General features: G+C 50.2%; 4 protein-coding genes across 7 annotated transcripts; 3 read left to right on the top strand and 1 right to left on the bottom strand.

Moving 5' to 3' along the window:
- Positions 1-7,894: 7,894 nt before the first annotated feature.
- Positions 7,895-10,106, top strand: CLDN7 (claudin 7). The gene is made up of 4 exons (XM_055405301.1): positions 7,895-8,540; positions 9,342-9,506; positions 9,624-9,708; positions 9,795-10,106. Exons 1-4 carry the CDS (start codon positions 8,318-8,320, stop codon positions 9,955-9,957), a joined length of 636 nt encoding a protein of 211 aa, XP_055261276.1. The 5' UTR covers positions 7,895-8,317; the 3' UTR covers positions 9,958-10,106.
- A 189-nt stretch (positions 10,107-10,295) lies between these two features.
- ELP5 (elongator acetyltransferase complex subunit 5) lies at positions 10,296-16,921 on the bottom strand. Of its 4 annotated transcripts, none has more exons than XM_055405275.2 (8): positions 16,167-16,385; positions 15,951-16,011; positions 15,784-15,864; positions 13,546-13,766; positions 12,437-12,459; positions 11,769-11,864; positions 11,523-11,623; positions 10,296-10,681 (listed from the first exon to the last, which is right to left on the bottom strand). In XM_055405275.2, the coding sequence occupies exons 1-8, from the start codon at positions 16,210-16,212 to the stop codon at positions 10,567-10,569; spliced, it is 744 nt and encodes a 247-aa protein (XP_055261250.1). In that variant the 5' UTR covers positions 16,213-16,385; the 3' UTR covers positions 10,296-10,566. The 4 variants fall into 4 exon arrangements, with proteins under 4 accessions (XP_055261250.1, XP_055261241.1, XP_088684971.1 ...); XM_088828845.1 differs by lacking the exon at positions 16,167-16,385 and adding an exon at positions 16,873-16,921 and having other exon boundaries at positions 10,298-10,681; positions 12,278-12,459; XM_055405257.2 differs by having other exon boundaries at positions 10,298-10,681; positions 12,278-12,459; positions 16,167-16,378.
- Positions 16,922-17,315: 394 nt separating this feature from the next.
- CTDNEP1 (CTD nuclear envelope phosphatase 1) lies at positions 17,316-23,405 on the top strand. Its single transcript, XM_055405288.2, has 8 exons — positions 17,316-17,567; positions 20,528-20,594; positions 20,685-20,803; positions 21,015-21,086; positions 21,507-21,623; positions 21,852-21,963; positions 22,374-22,458; positions 22,753-23,405. Exons 1-8 carry the CDS (start codon positions 17,466-17,468, stop codon positions 22,811-22,813), a joined length of 735 nt encoding a protein of 244 aa, XP_055261263.1. The 5' UTR covers positions 17,316-17,465; the 3' UTR covers positions 22,814-23,405.
- Positions 23,406-24,440: 1,035 nt separating this feature from the next.
- Positions 24,441-26,473, top strand: GABARAP (GABA type A receptor-associated protein). The gene is made up of 4 exons (XM_055405312.2): positions 24,441-24,657; positions 25,211-25,289; positions 25,428-25,546; positions 25,978-26,473. Exons 1-4 carry the CDS (start codon positions 24,568-24,570, stop codon positions 26,041-26,043), a joined length of 354 nt encoding a protein of 117 aa, XP_055261287.1. The 5' UTR covers positions 24,441-24,567; the 3' UTR covers positions 26,044-26,473.
- The last annotated feature ends 783 nt before the right edge of the window (positions 26,474-27,256 follow it).

Below are 27,256 nucleotides of genomic sequence, written 5' to 3'. Positions count from 1 at the left end.
ATCTTTAAAAAAACACCAATTGAATTTTTTTGGGTAATATATCAAATTGTATGTTGTTCTGGGGACAACTGATATCTTTATAATGGTAAGTCATCCCATTTAAGAGCATGGACTATTTCTGTATTCATTCATCTTCTATATTTTTTCAGTTCAGTGCAGTCGTTCAGTCGTGTCCAACTCTTTGTGAACTCATGGACTGCAGCACGCCAGGCTTCCCTGTCCATCACCAACTCCTGGAGCTTACTCAAACTCATATCCATCGTGTTGGTGACACCATCTAACCATCTCATCCTCTGTCTTCCCCTTCTCCTCCTGCCCCCTCCCAGCATCAGAGTCTTTTCCAATGAGTCAGTTCTTCACATCAGGTGGCCAAAGTATTGGAGTTTCAACTTCAGCATCAGTCCTTCCAATGAATATTTAGGACTGATTTCCTTTAGGATGAACTGGTTTTATCTCCTTGCAGTCCAAGGGACTCTCAAGAGTCTTCTCCAACACCACAGTTCAAAAGCATCAGCTCTTTGGGACTCAGCTTTCTTTATAGTCCAACTATCCATATATGACTACTGGAAAAAACATAACTTTGACAAGACGGACCTAGTAGAATTAAAATTTTTCTTCCATTGAGGTCTTATGAATACTTGGTTAGTTCCAAGATGCTCTATAATTTTTGCCAGTGATGCAAACTGAGTGTTATTTTAAAAATTATATTTTCTAATTAGTTATTGCTGGTGTAGTAAAACACTAGTGACTCTCTTTGTGGGTGGATCTTGTGTACAGCAAACTTACTGAACACCATGGATAGTTCTGACAGAATCTCTGTTGCTTTTATCTGATTTTCTAGTAGGTGATTATATCATTTACAAATCAATTTTATTTTGACCCTTTCAATCTTTGCACAATCTATTTCTTTCTCTTCTTTGTAGTATTCATCAAGCTCATTGTCATCTTCTTTATACCTATGTTCTCATCATCAGTGTTGTTGACTTCAAAACCCACCAGGGTACTCCATTTACTCACGGCCTCTCAGCCCTCAGTCTCATCACCAACCATCTTTCTCTTCAGTCCACCTTCAGGACCCTACCCTGGCTTTGTTATCTCCAAAAACACCCTCTTCCAATTTAGTGAATTCAAGCCTGTCACCTCTGATGATCACTACCTAAGCTTCTAGATCATCCATTCATGTATCCCCACTTCTCTCACTTTACGGAGACTTCAGAACCATTGACTGGATCAGTTTTTCACTATCCACTGACTCCTTTTTATGTTTCCTCTCCTTTATACCCAATTTATAGCAACGATCTAGCACATAATCACTTTCGTGCAAATTAAAATTCCTTCTCTATTCTCTCTTTCTTTCTTTCTTTTGGCAACACTGCTTGGCTTTTAGGATTTTCAGTTCCTTGACCAGGGATTGCACCCAGGCCACAGTAGTGAAAGCCTGGAGTCCAAACCACTAGGTTACCAGAGAACTCCCCCTTTTCTCTCTTTTTAGCAAAATCCCAACCCTGGCTAATTCCAACCATCCATCTACTTTCTCATCACATCCAGCTCTTTACTTAAAGGTTTCTAGAGCAAGAAATTCACAGTGATGCTGACTGGTGATACTTTAAATCAATGGTTCTAGTTCAGTTCAGTTCAGTCGCTTAGTTGTGTCCGACTCTTTGCGACCCCATGAACCACAGCACGCCAGGCCTCCCTGTCTATCACCAACTCCCGGAGTTCACTCAAACTCATGTCCATCGAGTCGGTGATGCCATCCAGCCATCTCATTCTCTGCCGTTCCCATCTCCTCCTGCCCCCAATCCCTCCTAGCATCAGACTCTTTTTCAGTGAGTCAACTCGTCGCATGAGGTGGCCAAAGTATTGGAGTTTCAGCTTCAGCATAAGTCCTTCCAATGAACACCCAGGATTGATCTCCTTTAGAATGGACTGGTTGGATCTCCTTGCAGACCAAGGGACTCTCAAGAGTCTTCTTCAGCACCACAGTTCAAAAGCATCAATTCTTCGGCGATCAGCTTTCTTCACAGTCCAACTCTCACATCCATACATGACCACAGGAAATACCATAGCCTTGACTAGACGGACCTTGGTTGGTAAAGTAATGTCTCTGCTTTTTAATATGCTGTCTAGGTTGGTCATAACTTTCCTTCCAAGGAGTAAGCGTCTTTTAATTTCATGGCTGCAATCAGCATCCGCAGTGATTTTGGAGCCCAGAAAAATAAAGTCTGACACTGTTTCCACTGTTTCCCCATCTATTTCCCATGAAGTGATGGGACCAGATGCCATGATCTTTGTTTTCTGAATGTTGAGCTTCAAGCCAACCTTTTCACTCTCCTCTTTCACTTTCATCAAGAGGCCTTTGAGTTCCTCTTCACTTTCTGTCATAAGGGAGGTGTCATCTGCATATCTGAGGTTATTGATATTTCTTCTGGCAATCTTGATTCCAGCTTGTGCTTCTTCCAGCCCAGCGTTCCTCATGATGTACTCTGCATATAAGTTAAATAAGCAGGGTGACAATATACAACCTTGACGTACTCCTTTTCCTATTTGGAACCAGTCTGTTGTTCCATGTCCAGTTCTAACTGTTGCTTCCTGACCTGCATACAGGTTTCTCAAGAGGCAGGTCAGGTGGTCTGGTATTCCCATCTCTTTCAGAATTTTCCACAGTTTATTGTGATCCACACAGTCAAAGGCTTTGGCATAGTCAATGAAGCAGAAATAGATGTTTTTCTGGAACTCTCTTGCTTTCTCCATGATCCAGCGGATGTTTGCAATTTGATCTCTGGTGCCTCTGCCGTTTCTAAAACCTGCTTGAACATCTGGGAGTTCACGATTCACATATTGCTGAAGCCTGGCTTGGAGAATTCTGAGCATGACTTTACTAGAGTGTGAGATGAGTGCAATTGTGCAGTAGTTTGAGCATTCTTTGGCATTGCCTTTCTTTGGGATTGGAATGAAGACTGACTTTTTCCAGTCCTGTGACCATTGCTGAGTTTTCCAAATTTGCTGGCATATTGAGTGCAGCACTTTCACAGCATCATCTTTCAGGATTTGAAATAGCTCAACTGGAATTCTATCACCTCCACTAGATTTGTTCATAGTGATGCTCTCTAAGGCCCACTTGACTTCACATTCCAAGATGTCTGGTTCCAGGTGAGTGATCACGCCATCGTGATTATCTTCGTCGTGAAGATCTTTTTTGTACAGTTCTTCTCTGTATTCTTGCCACCTCTTCTTAATATCTTCTGCTTCTGTTAGGTCCATATCATTTCTCTTCTTTATCGAGCCCATCTTTTCATGAAATGTTCCCTTGATATCTTTAATTTTCTTGAAAAGATCTCTTGTTTTTCCTATTCTGTTGTTTTCCTCTATTTCTTTGCATTGATCGCTGAGGAAGGCTTTCTTATCTCTCCTTGCTATCCTTTGGAACTTTGCACTCAGATGCTTATATCTTTCCTTTCCTCCTTTGCTTTTTGCTTCTCTTCTTTTCACCGCTATTTGTAAGGCCTCCTCAGACAGCCATTTTGCTTTTTTGCATTTCTTTTCCATGGGGATGGTCTTGGTCCCTGTCTCCTGTACAATGCCACGAACCTCCGTCCAGAATTCATCAGGCACTCTATCTATCAGATCTAGACCCTTAAATCTATTTCTTACTTCCACTGTATAATCCTAAGGGATTTGATTTAGGTCATATCTGAATGGTCTAATGGTTTTCCCTACTTTCTTCAATTTAAGTCTGAATTTGGCAATAAGGAGCTCATGATCTGAGCCACAGTCAGCTCCTGGTCTTGTTTTTGCTAACCGTATAGAACTTCTCCATCTTTGGCTGCAAAGAATATAATCAATCTGATTTCGGTGTTGACCATCTGGTGATGTCCATGTGTAGAGTCTTCTCTTGTGTTGTTGGAAGAGGGTGTTTGCTATGACCAGTGCGTTCTCTTGGCAAAACTCTATTAGCCTTTGCCCTGCTTCATTCCGTGCTCCAAGGCCAAATTTGCCTGTTACTCCAGGTGTTTCTTGACTTCCTACTTTTGCATTCCAGTCCCCTATGATGAAAAGGACATCTTTTTGGGGTGTTAGTTCTAAAAGGTCTTGTAGTTCTTCATAGAACTGTTCAACTTCGGCTTCTTCAGCATTACTGGTTGGGGCATAGACTTGGATTACTGTAATATTGAATGGTTTGCCTTGGAAACGAACAGAAATCATTCTGTCGTTTTTAAGATTGCATCCAAGTATTGCATTTCGGACTCTTTTGTTGACCATGATGGCTACTCCATTTCTTCTAAGGGATTCCTGCCCACAGTAGGAATAATGGTCATCTGAGTTAAATTCACCCATTCCAGTCCATTTTAGTTCACTGATTCCTAGAATATCGACGTTCATTCTTGCCATCTCCTGTTTGACCACTTCCAATTTGCCTTGATTCATGGACCTAACATTCCAGGTTCCCATGCAATATTGCTCTTTACAGCATCGGACCTTGCTTCTATCACCAGTCACATCCACAACTGGGTATTTGTTTCGCTTTGGCTCCATCCCTTCATTCTTTCTGGAGTTAATTCTCCACTGATCTCCAGTAGCATATTGGGCAACTACCGACCTGGGGAATTCCTCATTCAGTATCCTATCATTTTGCCTTTTGATACTGTTCATGGGGTTCTCAAGGCAAGTATACTGAAGTGGTTTGCCATTCCCTTCTCCAGTGGACCACATTCTGTCAGACCTCTCCACCATGACCCGTCCGTCTTGGGTGGCCCCACATGGCATGGCTTCAGTGGTTCTAGGCTGGGACCAATTTTGCTCATCTCATCACTAGGACATCTGGCAATCTCTGGAGACAGTGATTTCTTTTTTTTTTTTTTTTATTTTATTGAAGCATAGTTGATTTATAATGTTGTGTTAATTTCTGCTGTACAGAAAGCAGTGATTATATATATATATATATATATTCTTTTCCATTATGGTTTATGACAGGATATTGAATGTGGTTTCCTGTGCTATACAGTAGGACCTTGTTTATTCTGGAGACATTTTTGATTGTCACACTAGGGTGTGGGAGAGGATGCTGGCATCAAATCAGTGGAAGTCCAGGGTGCTGTTAAATATCCTATAATGCACAGAACCATCCCATAACAAAGAATTATCTGGCCCCAAACACAATAGTGCTGAGGTGGAGCAATACTGCTTTAAGTTAATACAAGTCTCAAAGGGACAGTAGAAACAGGGTCGTAACACTTGCTGTTCCCTATGCCTATAATATGGTTCTTCCTGGGTGGCTCATTATTGAACAGTCCCTTCCTAGGTAGGTCTCCCTGACCTTACTCTGGAATGGACCCAACCTCATCACATTACCCTATTTTATTGCCTTGAAAACATGCACCATTTTATGTCTTTATTGCCTGCTTCCTCCCTCTAGAATCTAAGTTACCTGAATGAAGCGTCCTCTTTTTTTTGACTGCACAGAATGCCATGCAGAACTTCCTCGACCAGGGACTGAACCTGTGCCCCCTGCAGTGGAAGCACTGAATCTTAACCACTGGCCCACCAGGAAGTCTGCAGTATACTCTTGTTTACAGCTGTAGCCCCAGTGTCAAGCATGGTGCTTGGTACATTATACAGGAACTCAGAAAATATTTGTCAAATCAGTAGATGAAAATCATGTTAATTTGCTATTTAGTCATTTATTCATCAACTATTTACTGAGGATAAAATCCAGACACATCTCTTGGAGCTTATAGTATAGTGGGGAGACTGACTTTGAGTAAATAATCACACAAAGTGAATAGCTTCTAGTCATGATAAGAACCTTGAAAGTAACGTAGAGGTAGCAGTGAGAACTTTCAGCAGGGTGATCTGACTCAGTCCGGGGTGGGGTGCTCAGGCCAGGCCTCCCAGGAGAAGTCATATTTGAGCTAAGGATGAGTCGGTTAGCTGGGTACAAGGAAGGTAGGGTGGGGGTAGATGAGAAGAGCACCTAGGCATAGAGAACAGAGTGCAGAGGCACTTTGGTGGGAAGGAACACAGTATAGTTCAGGAAGTGTGGCTGACGCATGGAGTCTCATAAACCATAGTGTAACATTTATTTGCAAATCCCAGTGGAGCAATAGGAGCCAAAGAATGCCATTGGAAGTTTTAAGGATTTTAAACAGGAAGTGATAAGACAAAAGTTTATTAAAAAAAACCAAAAACTTGTTTCTGGAAAATAGATTTTAGAAGGACAAGCAGGGAAGCAGAGAGATTGGTTTGGAGGTGGTTGCAGTGTCCAGGCAAGAGGTGATGGTGGCTTGGCCTGAGATGGTCTCACTGAGCTTGGAGAGGAGCTGGATATATTTAACTAACGAGAAATGTTGATTTTCAGAGCTGAAAAATCACCTTAAAAAATAAAAAACTCACCATTAATCAAAGGTAGAAAAATTAAAATGAATAATAAAGAGTTCCTTAAAGTCTGCATTTACAGAAAAACAGGTTAATTAGACGACTATGAAGGGCCCATTAATATTTTTATTGAATAAAAGAAAGACCGAGAAATGTTTTGAGAAGGAGGAGCAAAGATGGGAAATATGAGAGACTTGAGGTTAAAAAACTAAATGAAAGAGACAAGAGTAAGAAAGGTGTGTGAGCCTGAGAGTTGTCAGGCTGGCGAGGGAAAGATTGGAAGGAAACTGGACCATGAGGGAGCAGGGATATGCTCTCGGGTAGAAGCAAAGAAAGGCTACTGGGTGATGCTGGGCTCCAAGGGGGCTGGAGATGGGGTACAAAGGTAGATTAAAACATGAGGAGTGAAATAGGAAGCGGAAAGGACAGGAAGGGGAGATGATAACAGATGAGGGAGGAATGGGTAAGTGGGGGATGCTTGGTGGGATGGGGCAGAACTCAGGGAGAGTGACAGAAGACACCTGAGGGTGAGGTGGGGGTCTGAGGACTGAATCTAGGGCCACATGAGAGCCAGATGTTCTGGAGGACGGCACGGTGAGAGGGTGGGAGAGGGCACACAGACAGGCAGGTCCAGGCTCCGGATGAGGGCGAGAAACTAGTGCAGGGCTGCCGGAGGAGGAAGAGGGAAAGGGGGAGGACCGGCTGGAAAAACTCCAAGGGAAGAGAATGAAGGGTGTGGCCAAGACTCTGACCCAGGCCTTACCCTGCTCCCTCCCTTTGCTGGTTTCTGGCCTCAGTGGTTTCTTCCTTCTGCGGCAAGGACACTTGAGGCGGGATGAGACAGTGACTGCGGGGCGGGGGGCTGCCAAAGGCCCCGCCATTAAGTCACGTCCAGCAGAGATCGGAATAGGGGGCGGAGGAGATGGGTACTGGGGCACCGCGACTGGAAGCCAGGTGTCTGGTGGAGGCGACAGCGCTGAGGGGCGGTTGGGCTCTAGGCGGTGGTTCTGGCGGTGGAGACTCTAATTAGGCGGCTGAAGTGGGCAGTTCTGAGGGGTCCCCGGAAGGTGGGGTCGGCGAGCAAAGGAGGCTGAAGAGAACAAGAGGAGAACAGAGGGTGGGGGGGAAAGTAGGGCGGGATAAAGAGCGAGCGCTCGGAGTAGAAGCCGAGAGTCCCTGCGGGGGAGAAGGCGGAGCCAGGGATAGCCTGGGGCATCTCTCCCGCTCAGGCTCCGCCGCGTTCCTGGCGCACCTGTACAGGAGCGGGGAAGGGACGTCCTTGCGCCCGAGGGACCTCCAGTCCGAGGGGCTTCCTCAGAACTCGGGACTCCCGAGAAGACTCCACCTCCCCCCTCCAGCGGTCCGTGCCCAGCAAGTGAAGGGGCGTGACGCTGGGGCTCAGGTTTCTTCCTCCTCACCTGAGCCAGGAGGGGTGGGGGCAAGGACTTCCGGCTCAGGTGAGTGTCCCTTCGGTGACGTCAGGTCACCCTCGGCCGCCCCTCGGTCCCTCCCCGCCTCGCGCTCCCGGTGCCTGCGGGGGCGCGCCCCCGACGCCCTACTTATACTCAGGTGCGCAGCACCTGTCCGCCCGCACCTGCCCGCTCACCGCTGAGCGACCTCTAGTTCGCACAGCAGCCTCGGGCCGACAGCCCAGAATACTCTGGGGACTTCCAGCACCCGGGGGCCGCGCCCTACGGCCCCTCCACCTTTTGTTTGGGAAGAGTCGCCGAGTGCCCGAGGGAACCGCCAGGCCTTCGCGGATCGCTTTTGTCGGTCACCAGTCCTGTTGCCTCTGCCGTGGGACTCTCGCCTCGCCGGAGGGGTCGATTTGTGTTTACTCCGGAGACCTGATTTGCAAGCAGTAGACCAACTTCTTTTTTGGCTCTTTGGGTGACTTAAAAACTCGCCCGCCCGGCGCCCCCCGTCTATTCTAAAGGCGGAAATGGCCAATTCGGGCCTGCAGCTGCTGGGCTTTTCCATGGCTCTGCTGGGCTGGGTGGGCCTGGTGGCGTGCACCGCCATCCCTCAGTGGCAGATGAGCTCGTACGCGGGCGACAATATCATCACCGCCCAGGCCATGTACAAGGGGCTGTGGATGGACTGCGTCACGCAGAGCACCGGCATGATGAGCTGCAAAATGTACGACTCGGTGCTCGCCCTGCCGGGTAAGACCGCGGGACCGACGGGGCGGATGCTCCAGAGCCGGAGTCGCGGGGTGGGTGAGGGGCCGGGCTCGAGGCCCCACGGCCCGACGCGCTGGGTTGCCCAGGAGCGCGGCTGGAGAGGAGGAAGCGGTAGGGCCGAGGTCCTCGGGCTGCACGTGCTCGGGTCCGGCTGAACCCCTTTTCACCCGCGGACGGGCCTTGTCTCCCGGCCGAGCGGCCAGCGGCCCAAGCCGCTCCGGGTAAGCTGAGTCCTGGGACGCGGCCTTCCCCTCCCCCTACCCCGAGGAGGCCAAGGTCTTCGCCATCTCCCGCCCTTTTCTCGGACAAAAGGCGATGCGGGCTGGAGGCCGCGGGATCCGGTTGGGGGCCGCGGGGTCGAACCGAGGGCCGAGAAGCCGCTCCCCTTGTTTGCCCCCTGGGCCGCCGCCTGCGGCTTCTAATCTTATCGGCCGATTAGCCGAAGCCACAAACAGTGGCCTCGATAGTGGGGTCAGGGCTGAGACGAGAGCCGGGACTGCGGGAGGCGCCGGGGCTGCAGCCACAGCTACCGTTGCTCAGGTCACCACCTCTGTTTTCCTTCGACGTCCCCTTTCACCCTTCCCCCTCCGCGGGGGCAGTTTCATCGAAACCCTGGCGCCCCGGGCGGATCCTAGAGCCGAGAGGGCGGGGCAGAGCGGGAAGGCCAAGGAGTCGGGAGGGGGCGGGATCCGCGGGCTCCGGCCAGGGACTCCGGGTCTGAAGCGGTCCGAGGGCCGCCCCGTCATTTCCAGCAAGGATGGCATCCTTATCCCTTTTCCGCAGCGGCCTTACAGGCCACTCGAGCCCTAATGGTGGTCTCCCTGGTGCTGGGCTTCCTGGCCACATTCGTGGCCACGATGGGCATGAAGTGTACAAACTGTGGGGGAGACGACAAAGTGAAGAAGGCCCGGATAGCCATGACGGGAGGCATCATTTTCATCTTGGCAGGTGAGCCACAGGTCCAAGGTGGGGCCAAGGACTCTCTTAACCATCCTGAAGGGGTAAGTGTGGACAGTGAGGGTTTGGGGGTGGCTCACAGTACCTGAATCCTCATTTTTTCTCCAGGTCTTGCTGCCTTGATAGCTTGCTCCTGGTATGGCCATCAGATTGTCTCAGATTTTTATAACCCATTGGTCCCCATGAATGTTAAGTAAGTATGACAGCCCTACCTCCTAAGGGGTCTGGGGTTGGGAGAAACAGGCCAGGGTTCGTGACTGCAATTCCTTCTCTCCACAGGTATGAATTTGGTCCTGCCATCTTCATTGGCTGGGCAGGGTCTGCTCTGGTCCTCCTGGGAGGTGCACTACTCTCTTGCTCCTGTCCTGGGAGTGAGAGCAAAGCTGGATACCGTGCGCCCCGCTCCTACCCTAAGCCCAACTCTGCCAAGGAGTATGTGTGAGCTGGGATGCCCCTGCCCCAACCTGGCAGCCTACAGGTGCCTCCTTATGAAAGGACCTGGGGCAGAGAGCTCAGCCTGTGGGCAGGGTGCCAAGCAGAAGCCTTCGTCACTCTAGCCCAGCACACCATGTACAGTTTCCTGGGGGGTTGGGTGGGTGGGGGGGAAAAAAAGGGAGGGTGTGCATTTTGTACAGTAATAAAAATATGTTTTGGAAAGTAGGCTTTTTTTCCATCCCTTCAGTATATATGCAACAACTCAGGTGCTTGGCTTCCCTCATCCACTCCCAGCCTCCAGTCCTGTCCACTTGAGACTCTTGCTTAAATAGCAACCAAAGAAATTTTGCTTTTAATAAAAAAATGAAAGATTTTATTAGGCTTGGGGGGAGGTGGTGTTCCTATCCTGTCACTTTCTCTTATGCCTTCAGCCCACTTTCTTCTCACTGGAAGCTGCTCCCTGGCTCATGGGTCACAGGGCAGGGCCTCCACAGAAACAGGGAACAAAGATGGAGCAGAGACAGGCTAAGGCCAACACACACAACTGAAGGACGGTTACGGGCCCAGAGTCTTCCTCTTCCCCTCCAACTGCAGGCTAGTCAAATCTCCTAGACAGTCAAACATCTAGGTCATCGTCTGGGTCTTCTTGATCCAGGTCATCATAAGCATCTGGCTCATAGAAGATGTGGCTGGTAGCCTGGCCCAGTCCAGGGCGCAGTAGAGCCTGCTGTCTGAGGAGAGATAAGGGGAGAATTGGTGCTGGGGAAGGTGGGTAATGGGTCATGTCTGGAGACCCTCTTTCTGCGTGACAGTAACTCCCTGTCTGGCTTCCATGTCTTCTTGGTCTAAATCCCTTTGTCTGACCTTGTGTAGCACCAACTGGTATAGGGATGGGCTTCCCTGGTGGCTCAGAGGTTAAAGCATCTGCCTCCAATGCGGGAGACCCGGGTTCGATCCCTGGGTCGGGAAGATCCCCTGGAGAAGGAAACGGTAACCCACTCCAGTATTCTTGCCTGGAGAATCCCATGGACGGAGAAGCCTGGTAGGCTACAGTCCATGGGGTCGCAAAGAGTCGGACACGACTAAGCGACAGAACAGAACAGAACTCTTAGACAGCTCTTGTAACTCCCTAAGTTCTTAGCAGCTTGAGGGCAAGGATACTGTGTAGTCTTGCTTCATCCGCCCACATGCTGGGCACAGAACAACAGGTGACTACTAAGCCCTTATTAACCTGCCTCTGGCATACCATCTAGCTTCCTGCCCTCCCAGTGCTGCTACCTGGATAGGGCCACTTCCCTGGGGTCTGGTCTGGCTCAGCCCAGGCCCAGATTACTTTGGGGACATCAGTGGAGCTGGGACCCAAGGCTCTGATGGAGAGAAAAGAGACATCGAGGCCCTTTGACATTGCTGGGGTTTGGGTGGGTAGAGAGCCACTCCCCAGACTTGACTCTGGAGGTGGACTTCAGCCCCTATAAAGTTGAAAAAGTTAATCAACAACCTGCTGTCGCCCCACCTCTTAGGCCCAATGCTGGGCTCAACTCAGGGACTTGGGCACTGAGGCCCCAACCTTACTTTTCCGAGCTGAACTGGAAGGGCAGAGTCAGGTTATCTTTGGCTTCTCTCTCCTTCTTGGACAGATGAAGGTTAAAAGTCAAATGAGTAGTGGGGTCCACCTGCAGGTACAGAAGAAGCTGCTGCTCTGCGCCATCCCTGGAATCCCTGACTCCACGGCCCCAACGTCTGCAGTTTTTATCCCCCTCTCCTTTTTCCAGACCCCAAATTCCATCCCCGTGTTCCCGCCCTGGCTCTCTTAGGTACCGAGGGAGTATGAGGATCTGAGCGGGGCTGGGATTCCAGCAGCGGCTCCGCTTGGAGCTTCAAGCTGAAGTCAGGGAGGATGGAGAACCACTGAGTCTGGGGAGAAGTAAGAAGAGGGTTAAGAAAGTTTTTTCTATCTTACTGAACAAACCAGAGAACCAGGACCTGCCACTCCAGCTCTGAGCCACCTATCTGACTGGCTTCTTCCGGCTCAGGTGTTCCACCTCTCAGCCCCTCAAACTTCTCCACGCGGACCACTTTTGGCTTTTTCTCCTTTTCCATTTCCTGGAAGGCCGTGTCTTTTGTTGGTTAAGCTTATAGGATTTTGAGCTTTCCAGGCTACAAAATGAGGATAAAAACAATCTGCCTCACAAGGCCTCTCACAAAGGAGATAAAATGGGGGAACTGCTACAACGATGAGGGCCCAGGGAAGTGCTCCATCAGATCATGTGTTTTACTGCTCTCCCTCTCTGTCTGACCCCAAACTCCAGTCCCCTGCTTCTCCTGACCTGGTGGGTGGGGCGCTGTCTCGGCCTCTGATAGAGGATATGAGCTGATGCCTGGCCCATTGTTCCACTCAGGGTCACCTCGGTCTGAGCAAGGCTGCTCAATGCTCCTAAAGGGCCTAGGCCGTGAAGCTCTTCATGCAGCAGGCCCAGCACACGTACCTGCTCACCTGGGGGGGTGTCACCTGCAGAGGGACAAGAAATGTGGTGCACGAAGGGCAGTAGGGAGCATTCCAGGGATGCGAGGGATCACACAGTGGAGAGGGAAAAAAGGCCCACATCAGAGGCCCACATCTTCTTAGAACTCTGCCCAGATTCTGACTGACTTCAGTCAGTTTCACCACTCTGCTCTGACTTCTTTCAGGCCTCACCTTAATACACATTCTGATTCCAGCGTACTTCGTATCAAGGCACTGTTCTGACCTCAATCCTCAGGATCGCCCCAAGGCCTCCAGGAAGGAACTCATACTTTCAATGTTTGTTCTCCACTTGCTTTCAGCCTCATCTCTTGTACACTGAACTACCTGCAGTGTCCGGAACTTGTCAAAAATCCCAGTCGGTGCCTTAGATCCCCTCCCATCTTCCCTCTCTTTTTAGCTGCATTTAGTGTCAGGCACTACACTAAAGACTTGCATTTTTAGGTTGAACTGTATAAAACTGCTAACATCTGATCATATCTGACCTATAAAAACAAGCAGTTCCAAGTGGTTCATCCTAATACTATAAACTCCATCCTCCCTTGACTTTTACAGAGGAAACTGAAACACTGTCAAACCAAACACCTGTGTACCAAGCTGGGTATCTGACTCTAAAGCCCATCCTAGGAGCCACTGTACTTTAGGGCTAGTCCCAGAGCTATCAGCTGGACAAATTGGCCTGGTTGATCCTTTGCTCTTCAAGACATTCCTTCCTTAAGGTACTCTGTGCATGTTCCTTTATCATCACAGTCCTTATCAGACTATCCAGTAAATCACTTGTTTACTAGTCTGTACCCTTTACGGGACTTTGAGCTCTTGGAAGGCAAGGACACAACACAGTGTATGTATATATTTAACATCTGTTGAATGAATGAATGAGAGAAAAACAAACAAACTTGGAAAAGAAAAAAAGTGATTGATAGCATTATGAAGCAACCAAGAAACAGAATAAAGATCAAAGTGATGGAAGAAGGCCCAACTGGAGATCCCTGATATGTTTCTTATTAGAGTGGAAAGGGGCACATGGTTGACAGGGGGAATGTATGAGGGGAAGAAACAAATGAGGAGCCTCACCAGGGCAGGAGTCCTGATGGCTCAGGGCATGCAGAGTCTGACAGAGCGTGGGGCAGGGAAGGTGATGCAGCAACCAGCTGAGGGAATCAAGAGCAATGGTGACAGGGCCAGAACCTGTCCTCTTGTCCAGGGCCTTCAAGGCTTCCAGGGGCCCACCAGGAAGGACTTTCCCAGGTTTTGACCAGCTGAGAGGGTCTCTAAAGAGATCATGATAAACCAGCCTGTAAAGGGAAAATAAAAGGCAAGATTATACTGCTCCCCTGCCCCCGCCATCTCCAACTTTGGCTTCTGATCTTTGTGGTTCTGTTTCTTTGATTTTCACTAATATTTTAAACAGCAGTGAAAAGGTGTTTTTTTAAAAAACTGAAAGGTAGAATATAGTGACTGACAGCACAGACTTTGGTGTCAAACAGCCCTGAGCTCCAAGCTTGCTTCTACTTGCCTAAGGTCACCTGATACATTACTTCATCTAAGACTCAGTTTTTTCACTTATAAAACAGGAATACCAACCTCCTGACATTTAGCATAGTGCTTGACAAGTTCTAAACACTTGATAAATGTTAACTATCATCATTATCAAATATTTCCTGAGTGGTGCCTAAAATGTATCATTCTCTGAATGGATAGAGAGGAAGGAGAGGACCTGAGACATGGTTCCTGCCTGTAGAACAGCTTAGAGAAAGTCAAGAAGCAAGTATAACAATTCAGGAAAAGAAACTGGCATGGACTAGAAATCCTGGGAAAGTTTCACAGTGGCAGAACTTGTTCCCAGACACCTCCTTTGTATCTTCTGCCTCTTTTGTGAATGTCATCTTTACAGCATCACATCTACTCTAACAATTGATACAAAATTTGGGCAGATGTAAGCTACCATTATCCAGCTAACTACGCAGACCAGGAAATAATTTTTCTTAACCAGCCAACATAGGTTCAGGGACCTCCTGATCTAGGTGCTTTTCTCTGCCCCACATCAGTCTGTAAGCCCTGGAAGATGTACCTCCTTTTACATTTGTCCCAAACTCTCCACCCTGCCTTAAGCCAGGCCTCTGTCTCCTTCTATCTACCATTATTCTCTGAGATTTCATTGGAATATGAATCCTGTCTACTTCAATCACTGCTCTAACCTAGCACAGTTCCTGGTTCACAACTAGCTCTTAACCAGCACTTCTACATCTGAGAGAACCTGCATTTTTGCAAAATCCTTCCCACTTGGTCTCCCTAAGTCCAGGCTCCCCGCCCCCAACAGTGTGGAGTCTTTCTAACAGGTATGATGTTATCACTCTCCTTTCAAATTTTCCTTTTCATGCTCTGTAAGACTTTTCGCTATTATCAGATACTGCTCTTTGTCTGACCTCAGGAAGCTCCTGCATCTTCCACAAACAGGTATGGCTTCCACGTTGTTGTTTAGTCACTAAGTCGTGTCCAACTCCTTTGTGACTCCATGGACTGTAGCCCACCATGCTCCTCTGTCCATGGGATTTCCAGGCAAGAATACTAGAGTGGGCTGCCATTTCCTTCTCCAGGGGATCTGCCCGACCGAGGGACTGGACCCGGGGCTTCTGCTGCATCTCCTGGACAGTAGGCAGGTTCTTTACCTCTGAGAGACCAGTGAAGCCGGATGGCTTCCATATCGCCTCAATTATGCATAAATTGTTCCTTCTGCTTGTAGGACAAATCTCTATGTAGCCTGCAGTTAGTGCTGATGTATGTTGATCCCTAGACTCTGATTAACTCAAAAGACAGAACGTGTTTCTTCTTAGTCTCCAGAGTAGTCTCTAATGCTAGCCTGTGCTGTCGGCCTTTTATTACTTTATTCCTTTCATCTTCTGTAGTCCCTGTTTTGGATTCTCCAGATACTATTCTTCATCATTCCACTTACTAATTCCTACCTCCTTTGAAAGACCCATTTCCATTCAATGAATTGTCGACTAGGCTTTAAGCTTCTCTGGTGGCTCAGATGGTAAAGAACTGGCCCGAAAGCAGGAGACCTGGGTTCGATCCCTGGGTGGGGAAGATCTTCTGGAGAAGTGAATGGTAACCCACTCCAGTATTCTTGCCTGGGAAATCCCATGGACAGAGGATCCTGGGCTACAGTCCAGGGGTCGCAGAGTCGGACACGACTGAGCAACTGACACTTTCACACTACTACATATCAGGTTTTTTCCCTGTTGCTGGAAGGGAAATTCCTCAGTAACATTAGTCCCAAATCCAATTAAATTTCTTCCAATTTGCACTTACCGGCTGTTGATACTGGAGTCAAAACCTTCACGAAACTCTTCTTCGCTCACTTCACAGCCCAGGACGTGGACTTGCTCCCCACTGAGGCAGAGATGAGGGGGACTGTTTAAGAGTGGGACCCAGGCTCCTTTATCGGATGGAACGGCGAGACGCTGGGGGATACTCACCACAACGCAGATTTCTTGACAAGTGCCTTCAGGAGACTACGCCCCTCCCACTCCACGGAGTCTGAAAGAGCGAATGATAAACAGCCTGAGAATACTAAGGTTTTCGCATTCACGAGGTGGTCGAGACCTCCACCCCTGGCTTGTGACCTATGGCCCCTCCTTTCCACCTCCGCCCCTTGAGCCCAGTTCCGAAGCGCCCGTGCCTTCGACCCTCACCTCGAAGCAGCACCAGGCCACCAAGAGCCAACAGCGACTCCAACATCGCCAATATGCGTCCCGACCCTCTTCGGACGCCCTCTGATGGCGTCACTGCCCATTGCCCCGCCCCGTCCACATGAAAGGGGCGGGGCACCCACGATCCCTCCCACCACTAAGACCCGGTATAGTCTGGAGAGGTGATTAGATTCACTATCCCAGAAGGCTCACGGGGAATAGTGCCTCCTAAGTGCTGGTACATACACGTAGGGACAACCCCCCTCTCTACAATTTTACCGTGACCGGGGCGGAAAGAGCCGTTGGGGCAGTTGTCCGTGGGAGGGGGAGGTGGCCGCGCGAGTCTCAGACCTTCCGACGGTCAGAGACTCGGGGACAAGTGACGTCACTCCGCCCAGCCCATGCAATTCAAGGCGGGCCTGCTTTGCTCCGGGCCCCGCCCCCCATCGCCCCCGCGCACGCGCAATATTGGGGCCTGGTTCGGAGCACGCCCCACTTTCCTTATTCCCACCCCCATAGACCGAGTAGGGGGAACTTTAGTCCAGGTGAAGCGAATACACGTCACCACCGGAAGTAGTGTCAGAGGGGAAGAGGAGGGGGGAAGAAAGGAGGAGGGAGCCCTTTGGGCGGTAAAATGGCGCCTGTCAGAGTGGGAAATCCAGCTGCAGAGGCTGAAGCCCCGCTCCCCAGCGGTTGAGGCGCCCCTGACCTCGGGGAGGGGGAGGCGGCTCTTGTCCAGCCATCCGCGTCCTTTGGCTCCCCCTCCCCTTCTTCCTGGGTCCTTGGCTCACCCGGCCCGTTCGCCACCGCCTCCGCGGCCCTTCGCGCGCCGCTGCCCCCGCCCGCCCCTTTCCCGCGGGCAGCCCCCTAGCGCGCCTGCGCAGCGGGCCACCCTCCGCTTCCCCCCTTCCCTCCCCCTTCCTTCTCCCTCCCTCCCTTCTCCCTAACCCCCTCCCCCATAGCCCCCTCCCCCAGTTCTCCATCCCCTTCCCTCCTGGTCTCGGAGGACCCCACTGTCGCCTGACCTGTCTCGGTCCGCAACCTCGGCGAAGCCGTCGGTGCCACTCCCCGCCCATGTGGGCCCCCGCGGGCTGCCCACGCCTGTCCCCCAGCTCCCCGTTCCGCTGGGCTTTCCCCTCGTCGTGGGTGGCTTTGTGAGCCGCCCGCTCCGTGCCCCTCTCTGCAGCCTCTTCTGCCACTCGGGGCCCCCGTTCCCCCTCCCGGTGGCGGGGGGCTGCCCCCGAGGGGCTGGCGGAGCTGGGCCGCGGGGGCCCCGGGGCCGGCGGTGCCGGGGTCATCGGGATGATGCGGACGCAGTGTCTGCTGGGGCTGCGCACGTTCGTGGCCTTCGCCGCCAAGCTCTGGAGCTTCTTCATTTACCTTTTGCGGAGGCAGATCCGCACGGTGAGCCTTGGGTGGGCGCTGGTGGTGGTGGGGACCTCTTGTCAGCGGTGCTCAAGGGTTCTCGGAAAGTGTCGGGCCTCTGTTTGGGCCTAGGAACCGAGTCCTGGCGGTAGCTTCTACCGCTAGAGAATTAGAGCACCCGTAGCTGGGCATGAGGTGGGATGGGGAAAAGGAAGACCCTTGCGGTAGAACCGAGATGGTGGAGGGGGGCAAGACGGTAAAAGGATTTGGCAATTCTTGGGGGCCAGGGCGGTGGGTGGGGCTCTCTTTAAGAAAGCTAAAGTTGTTGCTAAAGAAACCGAGAGGCGGGGAACACCTGTTTGATGGCAGCAAATCCATCGATGTAGGCTAGTCAAAGACCCTCATATTATTTGGAATCTCCGTGTGTGTTTGGTCTTAAGACAAGGAATATATACATACCGGCTCCTGTGCCAAGGGTGGGGGTGGGCAAGAATGGGAACTTAGGAAAAGCCCTGGGTGTGCATGAGAAACCCCTGCGGTTCAGATTAAGGGAACTCTTCCCAAAAGGTCCTGAAAACCCAGTTCATAGTGTGAGTGTGAATATTTAGGCTTATCAAGACTCTGGGATTGAAAAACGCATAAAAATGCGTTTATGACGGTCATCTTTAGTTGCAGAAGGGAGCACATTAAAGTTTGAGTGTCCTTATCAGAACACGGTGCTTGTCAATTGTAAAGACTTCAATCTGAGGGCATGCTTGTTTTTTCCAGGAGACCCCAGCGTTGCGAGGGATACTGTGGGGAGTGTATCTCTGGGTTCCCTCCCCCTAGCTTTTCTCCAAGGTTAAAGCTCCTTAGGCTAACATAATTTAATAAATGTGCTGTGTGTTCTCACCCCCATGGGGGAGAATCCACTGAAGGAGGCTGGGCAGGACTCAGGGAGTTGGGGTGTTGAGAATCTTCAGTCTGTACTCTGGCATAACTGAATAAAACTGGAAGAAAGAAAATCTGGTAGGGGCTGCCTAGGTAAAATTTCCAGACAGCCCTGAGTGGTAGTGGTGAAATGGGCCTGGCCTTGGCTTCAGTGTCTCCTTTATCAGTCTACTTTCACTTTTTGATTTAGGGTGAGGATTGTTTCTGGGTGGTCATGATTGTAGGCAGGGCTGTTTCCCCAAGACAAGGGTTAGGAACTAAGAAGAATCTGAGGTCAGAGATGCTGAGATGCATGTGTGGCTAGCTCCTAGGGTTTTCCTTCCATGTTAGGTGCTGTCCCCTCTTCCTGGCCTTGCAGAGAGCATCCCCCTTGCTTCCCCTTCTTTTAGGGGAGAAAATAGCAGTTTTCTGGGTGCAGAGATGTGCACCAGCCCACCAAGAGACAGGTTCCTTGACCCCACAGCCTTTTGTCTTCCTTTCCTTCCTTCCAGTCTGGTTTCTCCCCCTGCCCTCTTTCTGGCATATGCTTAGAGCATTCCCTACATGCCCAGCATGTGCAACCCGAGATAGCAGGGCAGGACACCCGAGCTGTTGCGGCCCTCATCGGCAGCCCTGTGAGAAAAGAAGGGCAGATTCCTTGGGATTAGGGGGAGAGGGCCCTTTGGTTTGCAAGTGGGGAACCTGATTCTGGTGAGGCTTGGCGCCTAGGGATGGACTGTGCTTAGAAGAAAAGGGCAGAGGAGGGAATCACCAAGCTCTGCATGCAAGAGACCTGAGTGTTGGAAACAGGAGCCTCTAGAGAGACGGACAAGCTGGAAGCCAGGCTGCTGACATCCTTGTCCCTTCCTCACCTCCCACTCACAGCCCTTCACTCTGGCCTTCTCGGTGCTCTATCAGTCTGCCTGGTGAGTGGGGCTTTCCGGTGTTCTCTGCCTTGCCCTGGGTACCAGGATAAGGAGGCTGTTCAGAGGGCTGAGGTTCTCTGCAGCTTGTGACTTGGCTAGTAGAGAAGAAATGGACAGGTGGCTGGTTAAAATAGGCCTGGTGGCCCCCAGCCAGAGGAACTTAGCTGACCTGACAACCCCTGGATTCCCTCAACCTCTGTTCCCCTTAGTGACCCAAGGACCTCCCCTCCTGATAGCTACCCTCTGTCCACTAAGGATTCTGAGGCGCTCAGCTTCCAACACGAGGTGATGGGAGCTGTCACAAAGAATTCTTGAGGTGGAGGTAGGCAGGGCCATGCATTTCCACGTAGAAGGATAATATCATGTATAACAGGACAGGTTCTTGGGTTGGACTGCAAGGGTACAATCGTGGCTCCACCATTTCATTGATTCTAGTGTTGAGTGACCACCCTTGCAATAGTGTTCTAGGAATACAGCTATGATCAAAACAAAATCCATGCTTTCATGGTCTTCATTCTTACTGGAGGGGCAAACCACTAATTCCTAGCTGTGTGGTCTTAGATTATTTAACTTCTCTCAGCCTTGGTTTCTTCATCCTTAAAACATACTATTGTTATTATTAGGGTTGTTTTGAGGATTACATCAGTTCAGTTCAGTCGCTCAGTCATGTCCGACTCTTTGCGACCCCATGAATCACAGCACGCCAGGCCTCCCTGTCCATCACCAAATCCCGGAGTTCACTCAAACTCATGTCCATCAAGTCGGTGATGCCATCCAGCCATCTCATTCTCTGTCGTCCCCTTCTCCTTCTGCCCCCAGTCCTTCCCAGCATCAGAGTCTTTTCCAGTAAATAACCCTAAATTATACCATGCCCAATTTATAGGGGCTTCCCATGTGGCTCAGCTGGTAAAGAATCTGCCTGCAGCACAGGAGACCTGGGTTCGATGCCTGGGTTGGGAAGATCCCCTGGAGAAGGAAAAGGCTATCCACTCCAGTATTCTGGCCTAGAGAATTTCATGGACTATACCCATGGGTCACAAAGAGTTGGATACAACTGACTTTCACTTCACTTCAATTTTTAGTAAATGTTCAGCATGTGCTTCCTATTGTTAGTGGGGAAGATTTCCTTGTCCAGGGTTTAACCCTCTCTCTTGCTATTCTTAGGTAATTCAGTACCAAACTGTTCGATATGACATCCTTCCCTTATCTCCTGTGTCCCGGAATCGGCTAAGTGAGTATGCTGGCTGGGAGGAACCCTAGGTGAGGTCGGGTTCAAGGTCTTGGCTGGAGGTTGGTTTTACCCCTTCCCCTTGTGGTTCAGGCCAGGTGAAGAGGAAGATCCTGGTGCTGGATCTGGATGAGACACTTATTCACTCCCATCATGATGGGGTCCTGAGGCCCACAGTCCGGCCTGGAACACCTCCTGACTTCATTCTCAAGGTGTGTGGGAGTGGGAAGTGATGGAATAACTTGTGTCTGTAATTCTGCTCAGATTCTTTCCCAATCCCAGAGTATCTCGTCCCTGGCCCCATCCTTGGGCCCTGGGGGCAGCCTGATAAAGGGGAGCAAGCAGTGGGAGGGTAGGGGGTGTCCCTGAGGCCTGGGTGCAGGTGCTCAGGATTTCTCCCAGCCCTGCTGTGTTCCTCCGCAGGTGGTAATAGACAAACATCCCGTCCGGTTTTTTGTACATAAGAGGCCCCATGTGGATTTCTTCTTGGAAGTGGTGAGTTTGCAGAAGCTGAAGGCAGTTCTGGGATGAAGGAATGGTTTTAGGGCTCTGGGAATGTAGAGGATTTGGAGGAATTAAGGGATCAGGAGAAATGGGCAGGGGCAGTTTTGGAGAGGGGAGGTTGTTGGATGGTCAGAGAATGGCTTTCCATAGTTAGGGTTCATTTATTGTGCTGATGCAATTCTGTTTTTTCGTGGCCTTCCTGCTCTCTTGTTCTTGCATCTCTGAATCTTAAGTGGGTATGATGCCTAAAACTTGGAGTCTGAGGACAGTTTCAAATTTTTGTGTTCTCAGAGATATTCAGTGTTGCTGAAAAGCCTGAAGATCTACACTGGAGTCTTAGTAAAAGGGAACTATATGTCCAAATGAACAATCATCTCTTCTGACAGCTTCCTCTTCTCCAATCTATTTCAGGTGAGCCAGTGGTACGAATTGGTGGTGTTCACAGCAAGCATGGAGATTTATGGCTCTGCTGTGGCAGATAAACTGGATAATAGCAGAAGCATTCTCAAGAGGAGATACTACAGACAGGTAAGGGACTAGAATCTAAGCCGAAGAATGAGGCTGGCGAGGCAGGCCATCAGGGAGGGACTTCAGTTTGAGGCAACTGCCCAGGAATGGGACCTTCTAAGGGTGTGTGTGGGGGTACTACATAATCCCCTTTTGTGGGAACTGGCTGCCTGTGGGCATTGTTGGGATTGGGGGAGCAATCACAGAGGGCGAGTCTCCTTTTGATGCCCAGCCCACCCTGCCTTCCAGCACTGCACTTTGGAATTGGGCAGCTACATCAAGGACCTCTCTGTGGTCCACAGTGACCTCTCCAGCATTGTGATCCTGGATAACTCCCCAGGGGCTTACAGGAGCCATCCAGGTAAGGGAGAAGGCAGTGAGTCTGGCAGGACTAGAGTGGTTCTGAGGAGGTATTTTGAATGCATGGGGCTGGGATTCCCTGGTTTACAGTAGGTCAGGATGCAAGCTGTTTTTTTTCATATGAGAGTGTTCCCTGCCTCTCCCGCAATATCTGTTTCATAAATCAGATTTTTCATATCAAATTTGCTTTAGGTAAGACACAAGGCGGAAGTTTGACTAGAAGCCTTACCCTAGTATGAGATACGGTGATTAAAATTTAATTTTGTTTTGGAAGACAAATACAGGTTTTACTTAGGTCACTGAGTTTGGGAGGGAGGTTATGTATTTTAAAGTAACCACCGGCAAATAAAAGGGAAAACACCCTTTCTCTCTTGAACCCTTTATTCTCATGTGCCTTTTCACCCACCCTAGACAATGCCATCCCCATCAAATCCTGGTTCAGTGATCCCAGTGATACCGCCCTTCTCAACCTGCTTCCAATGCTGGATGCCCTCAGGTAAGGGAAGCTAGACTCTTAGATTTCTAAGGAGAAGAGTGGTAGGGGATTCCAAGAAGGAATAAAAGTTTGTCCTGTTTTACTTCCTTATCTCTTTTCCCTAAGAATATAATTTTTGAACCTAGGTCTTAAGAAAACTCACCTTTAGCCATTGGGTTTTGGGCCAACTGAAGCTCAGTCTGATGAGAAAATGGTGGCTCTTTCTGTCCCACGTCTTCAGTGAGGCTGCTTTACACTAGTGTGAGGAGGCTGTCCCCATGAGGACTCTACCAATGCAAGTTATTGTCGTCCCAGGTTCACCGCTGATGTTCGTTCTGTGCTGAGCCGAAACCTTCACCAACATAGGCTCTGGTGACAGCTGCTCCCCCTCCACCTGAGTTGGGGTGGGGGGGAAGGGGAGGGTGAGCCCTCAGGATGCCGTCTGATGCCCTGTCCAACGGTGAGGACTGCCTGGGCAGGGTCTGCCCTTCCCACCCCTCTCTGCCCTGGGAGCCTTGCACTCCCTACGGAGTCTGGATGGACACAAGGGCCAGATCCTGAAGCAGCCTCACTCTAACTTCGTGTTCGCACTCCTGGAAACCCCACACTGGGACATAAGCGGAGACCTCACAGAGCCGCAACAGTGTCTGGTGGAGAGACACGACTGGCCAGAGTGAGACAGACATTCGGTAATCCGGGAGGCTCAAAAGAGAAGCCAAGCCAGCTTTGTTGTGATTTGATTTTTTAAAAACTCTTGTACAAAACTGATCTAATTCTTCACTCCAAGGGCTGGGCTGTGGGTGGGAAACTGGATTTTGGGCCACTGGACTTCCCCCAAACTTGTCCCCGCCCTTACTTTCCCTCTATTTGCCCTTCCTCCTAGATTCCTTCAGATCTGTAACCAGCTTTCTCTCTCCCTTTTTTCCTTTCTTCTCTTTTAAACCATGCATTATAACTTTGAAACCAAAGCTGCCCTAGGTCCTTCTCTGGGGTTTGGGGAAATGAGGGAGGGGTTTTTGTTCACATCTACCCTGTCCACTAGGCAGAGAGAGAAGAGCCTGCTGTAGACCCTAAGGGCAGGGGTAAGGGGAGTGTTGGCTTTCCCTGGCAGGAAGGGTCTTAGTGACAGAATGGGCACCCTGGCGGGGAGTGAAGGGACAGCTGTGTGTCCTGAGAGAACCTGAGTTTCAGTGCAGTAGGACGAAGTATTAAAGGAATAGAAACCTCGACGACAAGAAAGGCCAGGCTTCGTCTGCAAGACTGGCATGTATTAGCTAAGCAGGCGCCTCCTTCGCGCAGCGGGCTCCCCGGCTGGCCCGGCCCCACGTCCCCACCTCCCCGGGGCCCTCCTCCCCAAGCCCAAGCCGGCTCTACTTCCACGCGCCCGCCACGTGACGCTCCGCCCCTTGAGATCACATGATTTTCTCGGGCATACAGCGGCTGTGTTCTTCCGCGCTGACGTAGTCCTTACCTTTCAGACCTCCTCTCCAGTCCCTATTGGTCCACTCATTACTGGAACTTAGCGTCCAGTGAGTCTCTCCAAACACAGGTTTCGTTTCTGCCCTCTATTTCCGGAGACCACTTCCTCCACTTGGGTACTACTTTGTTTTGGTGTCAACGGCCGCCTTCAGCGTACCAACAGATTTCGTGAATAGCTATCCTTGTAATTATCTGCTTTTCCTCTGCATTACTTCCGAAAAGAGCTTTCGGAGATCCAAGTCTCAAATTAACGGTTACCATCTTTTAGCCCTATTCATCGTTACCTCTCTGGGGGGAAAGTCGGGAAATGGATTTTCAGTTATTTCCGACGATAGCAAAAGGCAACCATCTTTTCTACGCCGCCTGCGTAATTTACAAATTGATTCCAAAGCGATTACGCTGACGGCGTGAGAGAGGAGGTCAGTAGGTGGTGCTACGCTACTGGCGTTAGGGCAGTTACGCCAGTGGCGTAACATAGCACCCTGGGAGGCCCCTGTTGGCCGGGGGCGGGGTTGGTGAATAGGGAAGTGGCGCAAGTCCGGGGATCGCTCCGCTGAATCCGCCCGCGCGTCGCTGCCGTCGCCGCCGCCCCCTGCCCCGGCCCCCCCGGGTTCCCTCAGCCCAGCCCGGTCCAGCCCGGTTCCCGGGAGGATGAAGTTCGTGTATAAAGAGGAGCATCCGTTCGAGAAGCGCCGCTCTGAGGGCGAAAAGATCCGAAAGAAATACCCGGACCGGGTCCCGGTGAGGACAGTAGCCAGGGCCGAGGGCGCGGGGCGCTGGCGCTGGCGCTGACGCCACAGCCTGGGCTTGAGTCCGGGACCCACAGCCCAGGCATCAGGCTGCCGGTTGTGGCGGCGTTGGGAACGAGCCCCAAACCGCTGTTTCTGGGACTGGAGGTGAAAGGAACGGGGTACCAAATAGGGCTGAAAGTGAGGAGATGTAGACTCGAGAGACAGACCTTGGGGTTCGTGTGGGAGGCTGTGGGGCGTTTGACAGTCTGAGCTTCACATAGGGTTTTTGAAATTGAAGCTCTGGTTGGTCCGAATAAGTCATCCTTGTCTGATTAACATCCTCGTCTGATTGTTTTTTATGACGCCGTATTCAGGGATCTTGGATGTTTAGGTGAGTTAGAGTCAATGGGGTCAGAATTCCTATTCAGGGCTGCGCCGCGTGTTAAGAGACAAAGAGAAGTGAGTCTGTGGTACGTGTGGGTGCTAGGAATGTTGAATTCTTGACAAGTGGAGCTGTGCTTCTGTGTATCTAATGTCTGCTATTTTTATCTTCTCTTTAACAGGTGATAGTAGAAAAGGCTCCCAAAGCTCGGATAGGAGACCTGGACAAAAAGAAATACCTGGTGCCTTCTGATCTTACAGGTGGGAAACTGACCCAGTACCCAGATTTGTTTCCTGGGGGTGGGAGTGCAGTCTCTGATGGAGAAGACTCCACATAGCAGGTGTTCATTTGAGGGTATTTGTGATCTCTGACTTTATCAGGCCTTGTATTTTTGGCAGTTGGTCAGTTCTACTTCTTAATCCGGAAGCGAATTCATCTCCGGGCAGAGGATGCCTTGTTTTTTTTCGTCAACAACGTCATTCCACCCACCAGTGCCACGATGGGTCAGCTGTACCAGGTATGGTGCCTGGGAAGTAGAGGAGGCTTTGGGGAGGAGTTGGAAGCGCTTGAGAGGCAGAAAGTTTGAAGTCAGCAGTTCTTGAACCAGCTGGCTTACTTAGCTCTCAATTTTATATTCACCCTTAAGATTTCCCCATCGTTCTGGGTTAGGGATTTGGATAGGGCAGTGAGCCAGAGTAACTGCTGTGGTCCAGACTCCCCTCCAGCCACTCCGTGTTCCAAGGTAGTAGAGATCTTATTGTCCAAGACTGTGGATAGGATAATACTGCCCAGCACTTACGCTCTGGAGCAAGTGAGAGAGAGAGTCAAAGCACTTGTGTTTGGGGTCTTCAAAAAGAATGGTTGTGGAAGAATATGTCCCAGTGCTGGGTGGTTCAAGTAACTAAAGCTCAGATGCCTGAACGCTGTTATTTTCTCCCTTCATCCCAGGAACACCATGAAGAAGACTTCTTTCTATACATTGCCTACAGTGATGAAAGTGTCTACGGTCTGTGAAGCTGCTGCCCCTAAGGTGGGGGGTCCCATTCTACAAAGAGAGGTGGCCCCCCTTCCTTGACCTACTCCTCCTTGAGGTTCAAACACCACCTCCCTTCTTCAGGACCTGCACTTCCTAATGTTTGAGACTCTCCTCCAGACCCTCTTAACACAAGGATTAATGGGGGAGATGGCCTCTTATACCTCTCCTTTCTTTCTTCCCCTTTCTTTACCACCTTTCCCATTCTACTTTAGACTTCTTGATTGTCAATCTCTGTCACATCTGGTGATTGTTTTGGTTTCTGTTCCCTTTCTAACTGCCCAAGGGGCTCAGAGCCCCAACAATCCTTTCTTTTCACTACCTTCTTTTTTGGGGGTAGATGGAAGGGACTGAAATTGTAGGGGAAGGTAGGAGGCACATCAATAAAGAGGAAACCACCACCAAGCTGAACTGGATTTTTTCTTTGTGTTGTTCCCCTCCCCTTTTTGTTCTCTTCAAGTGGTGGGGAAAGAGTAGGTTAGAGGGAATAGTATATTTTGGTTTGTTCAGCTTATGTTGGGCTTTTCCTTGTGTATATAAAGAGTGTGCTTTTGTTGTGATGGATGGAATACTGAATATCATTTCATGAAACTTCAGTTTTATATACGTGCATATGGATTGGGTCCTGAGGTTAGTAAAGTTTTTTACAGTGGGTTCCTGTGGATAAAGTTTGAAAGCACCTGCTTCAGGTAAAACATCCAACTGTGTCGTAACTTTTTGGATTAAGGAAGAGATTTTCGAGTATGGGAGGTAGTGAAAGGACTCCGTCCTCAGATGTATGTCGCTTTGCCAGACTTTGTGCCGGCGTAAGGGATCCAGTGGAGTGGAATCCAAGGGAGGGAGACGACTGGGAGGAGGGAGCCATTATCACCGGGAGAACTTCATTTCCCAGCAGCCTTCCTCTGTCTAGCCGGAAGTGGGGGTGGTCCCCGCGGGGGTATAAAGCTGCAGAATTGAGGCAGTATGGTGGCCGAGAGCTCTAATCCCTTCTTCCCGTTCTTTCTTAACTCCGCCTAGCCTACATTTCCCAGGAGCCTGCGCGCACTCTTCCGCTCTCCCCTCTGCTCCCAATCTCCCCGCCACTCCCCGGGGGAGGAGAGCATTTTAGTGCGCCTGCGCCAGTCCGTGGTTTGCTGGGAATTGAAGTTCCGGATGCTTATACAGGCCCCTTCTCGCTCACCGCGGACTGACTAC

The sequence above is a fragment of the Moschus berezovskii genome, chromosome 20 (assembly GCF_049115385.1).
Source record: "Moschus berezovskii isolate FMDL1 chromosome 20, NW_MosBer_1.0, whole genome shotgun sequence".
Taxonomy (NCBI): Eukaryota; Metazoa; Chordata; class Mammalia; order Artiodactyla; family Moschidae; genus Moschus; species Moschus berezovskii.
Note: the sequence above shows the minus strand (reverse complement) of the source record. Positions and strands in the feature narration are given on the sequence as shown.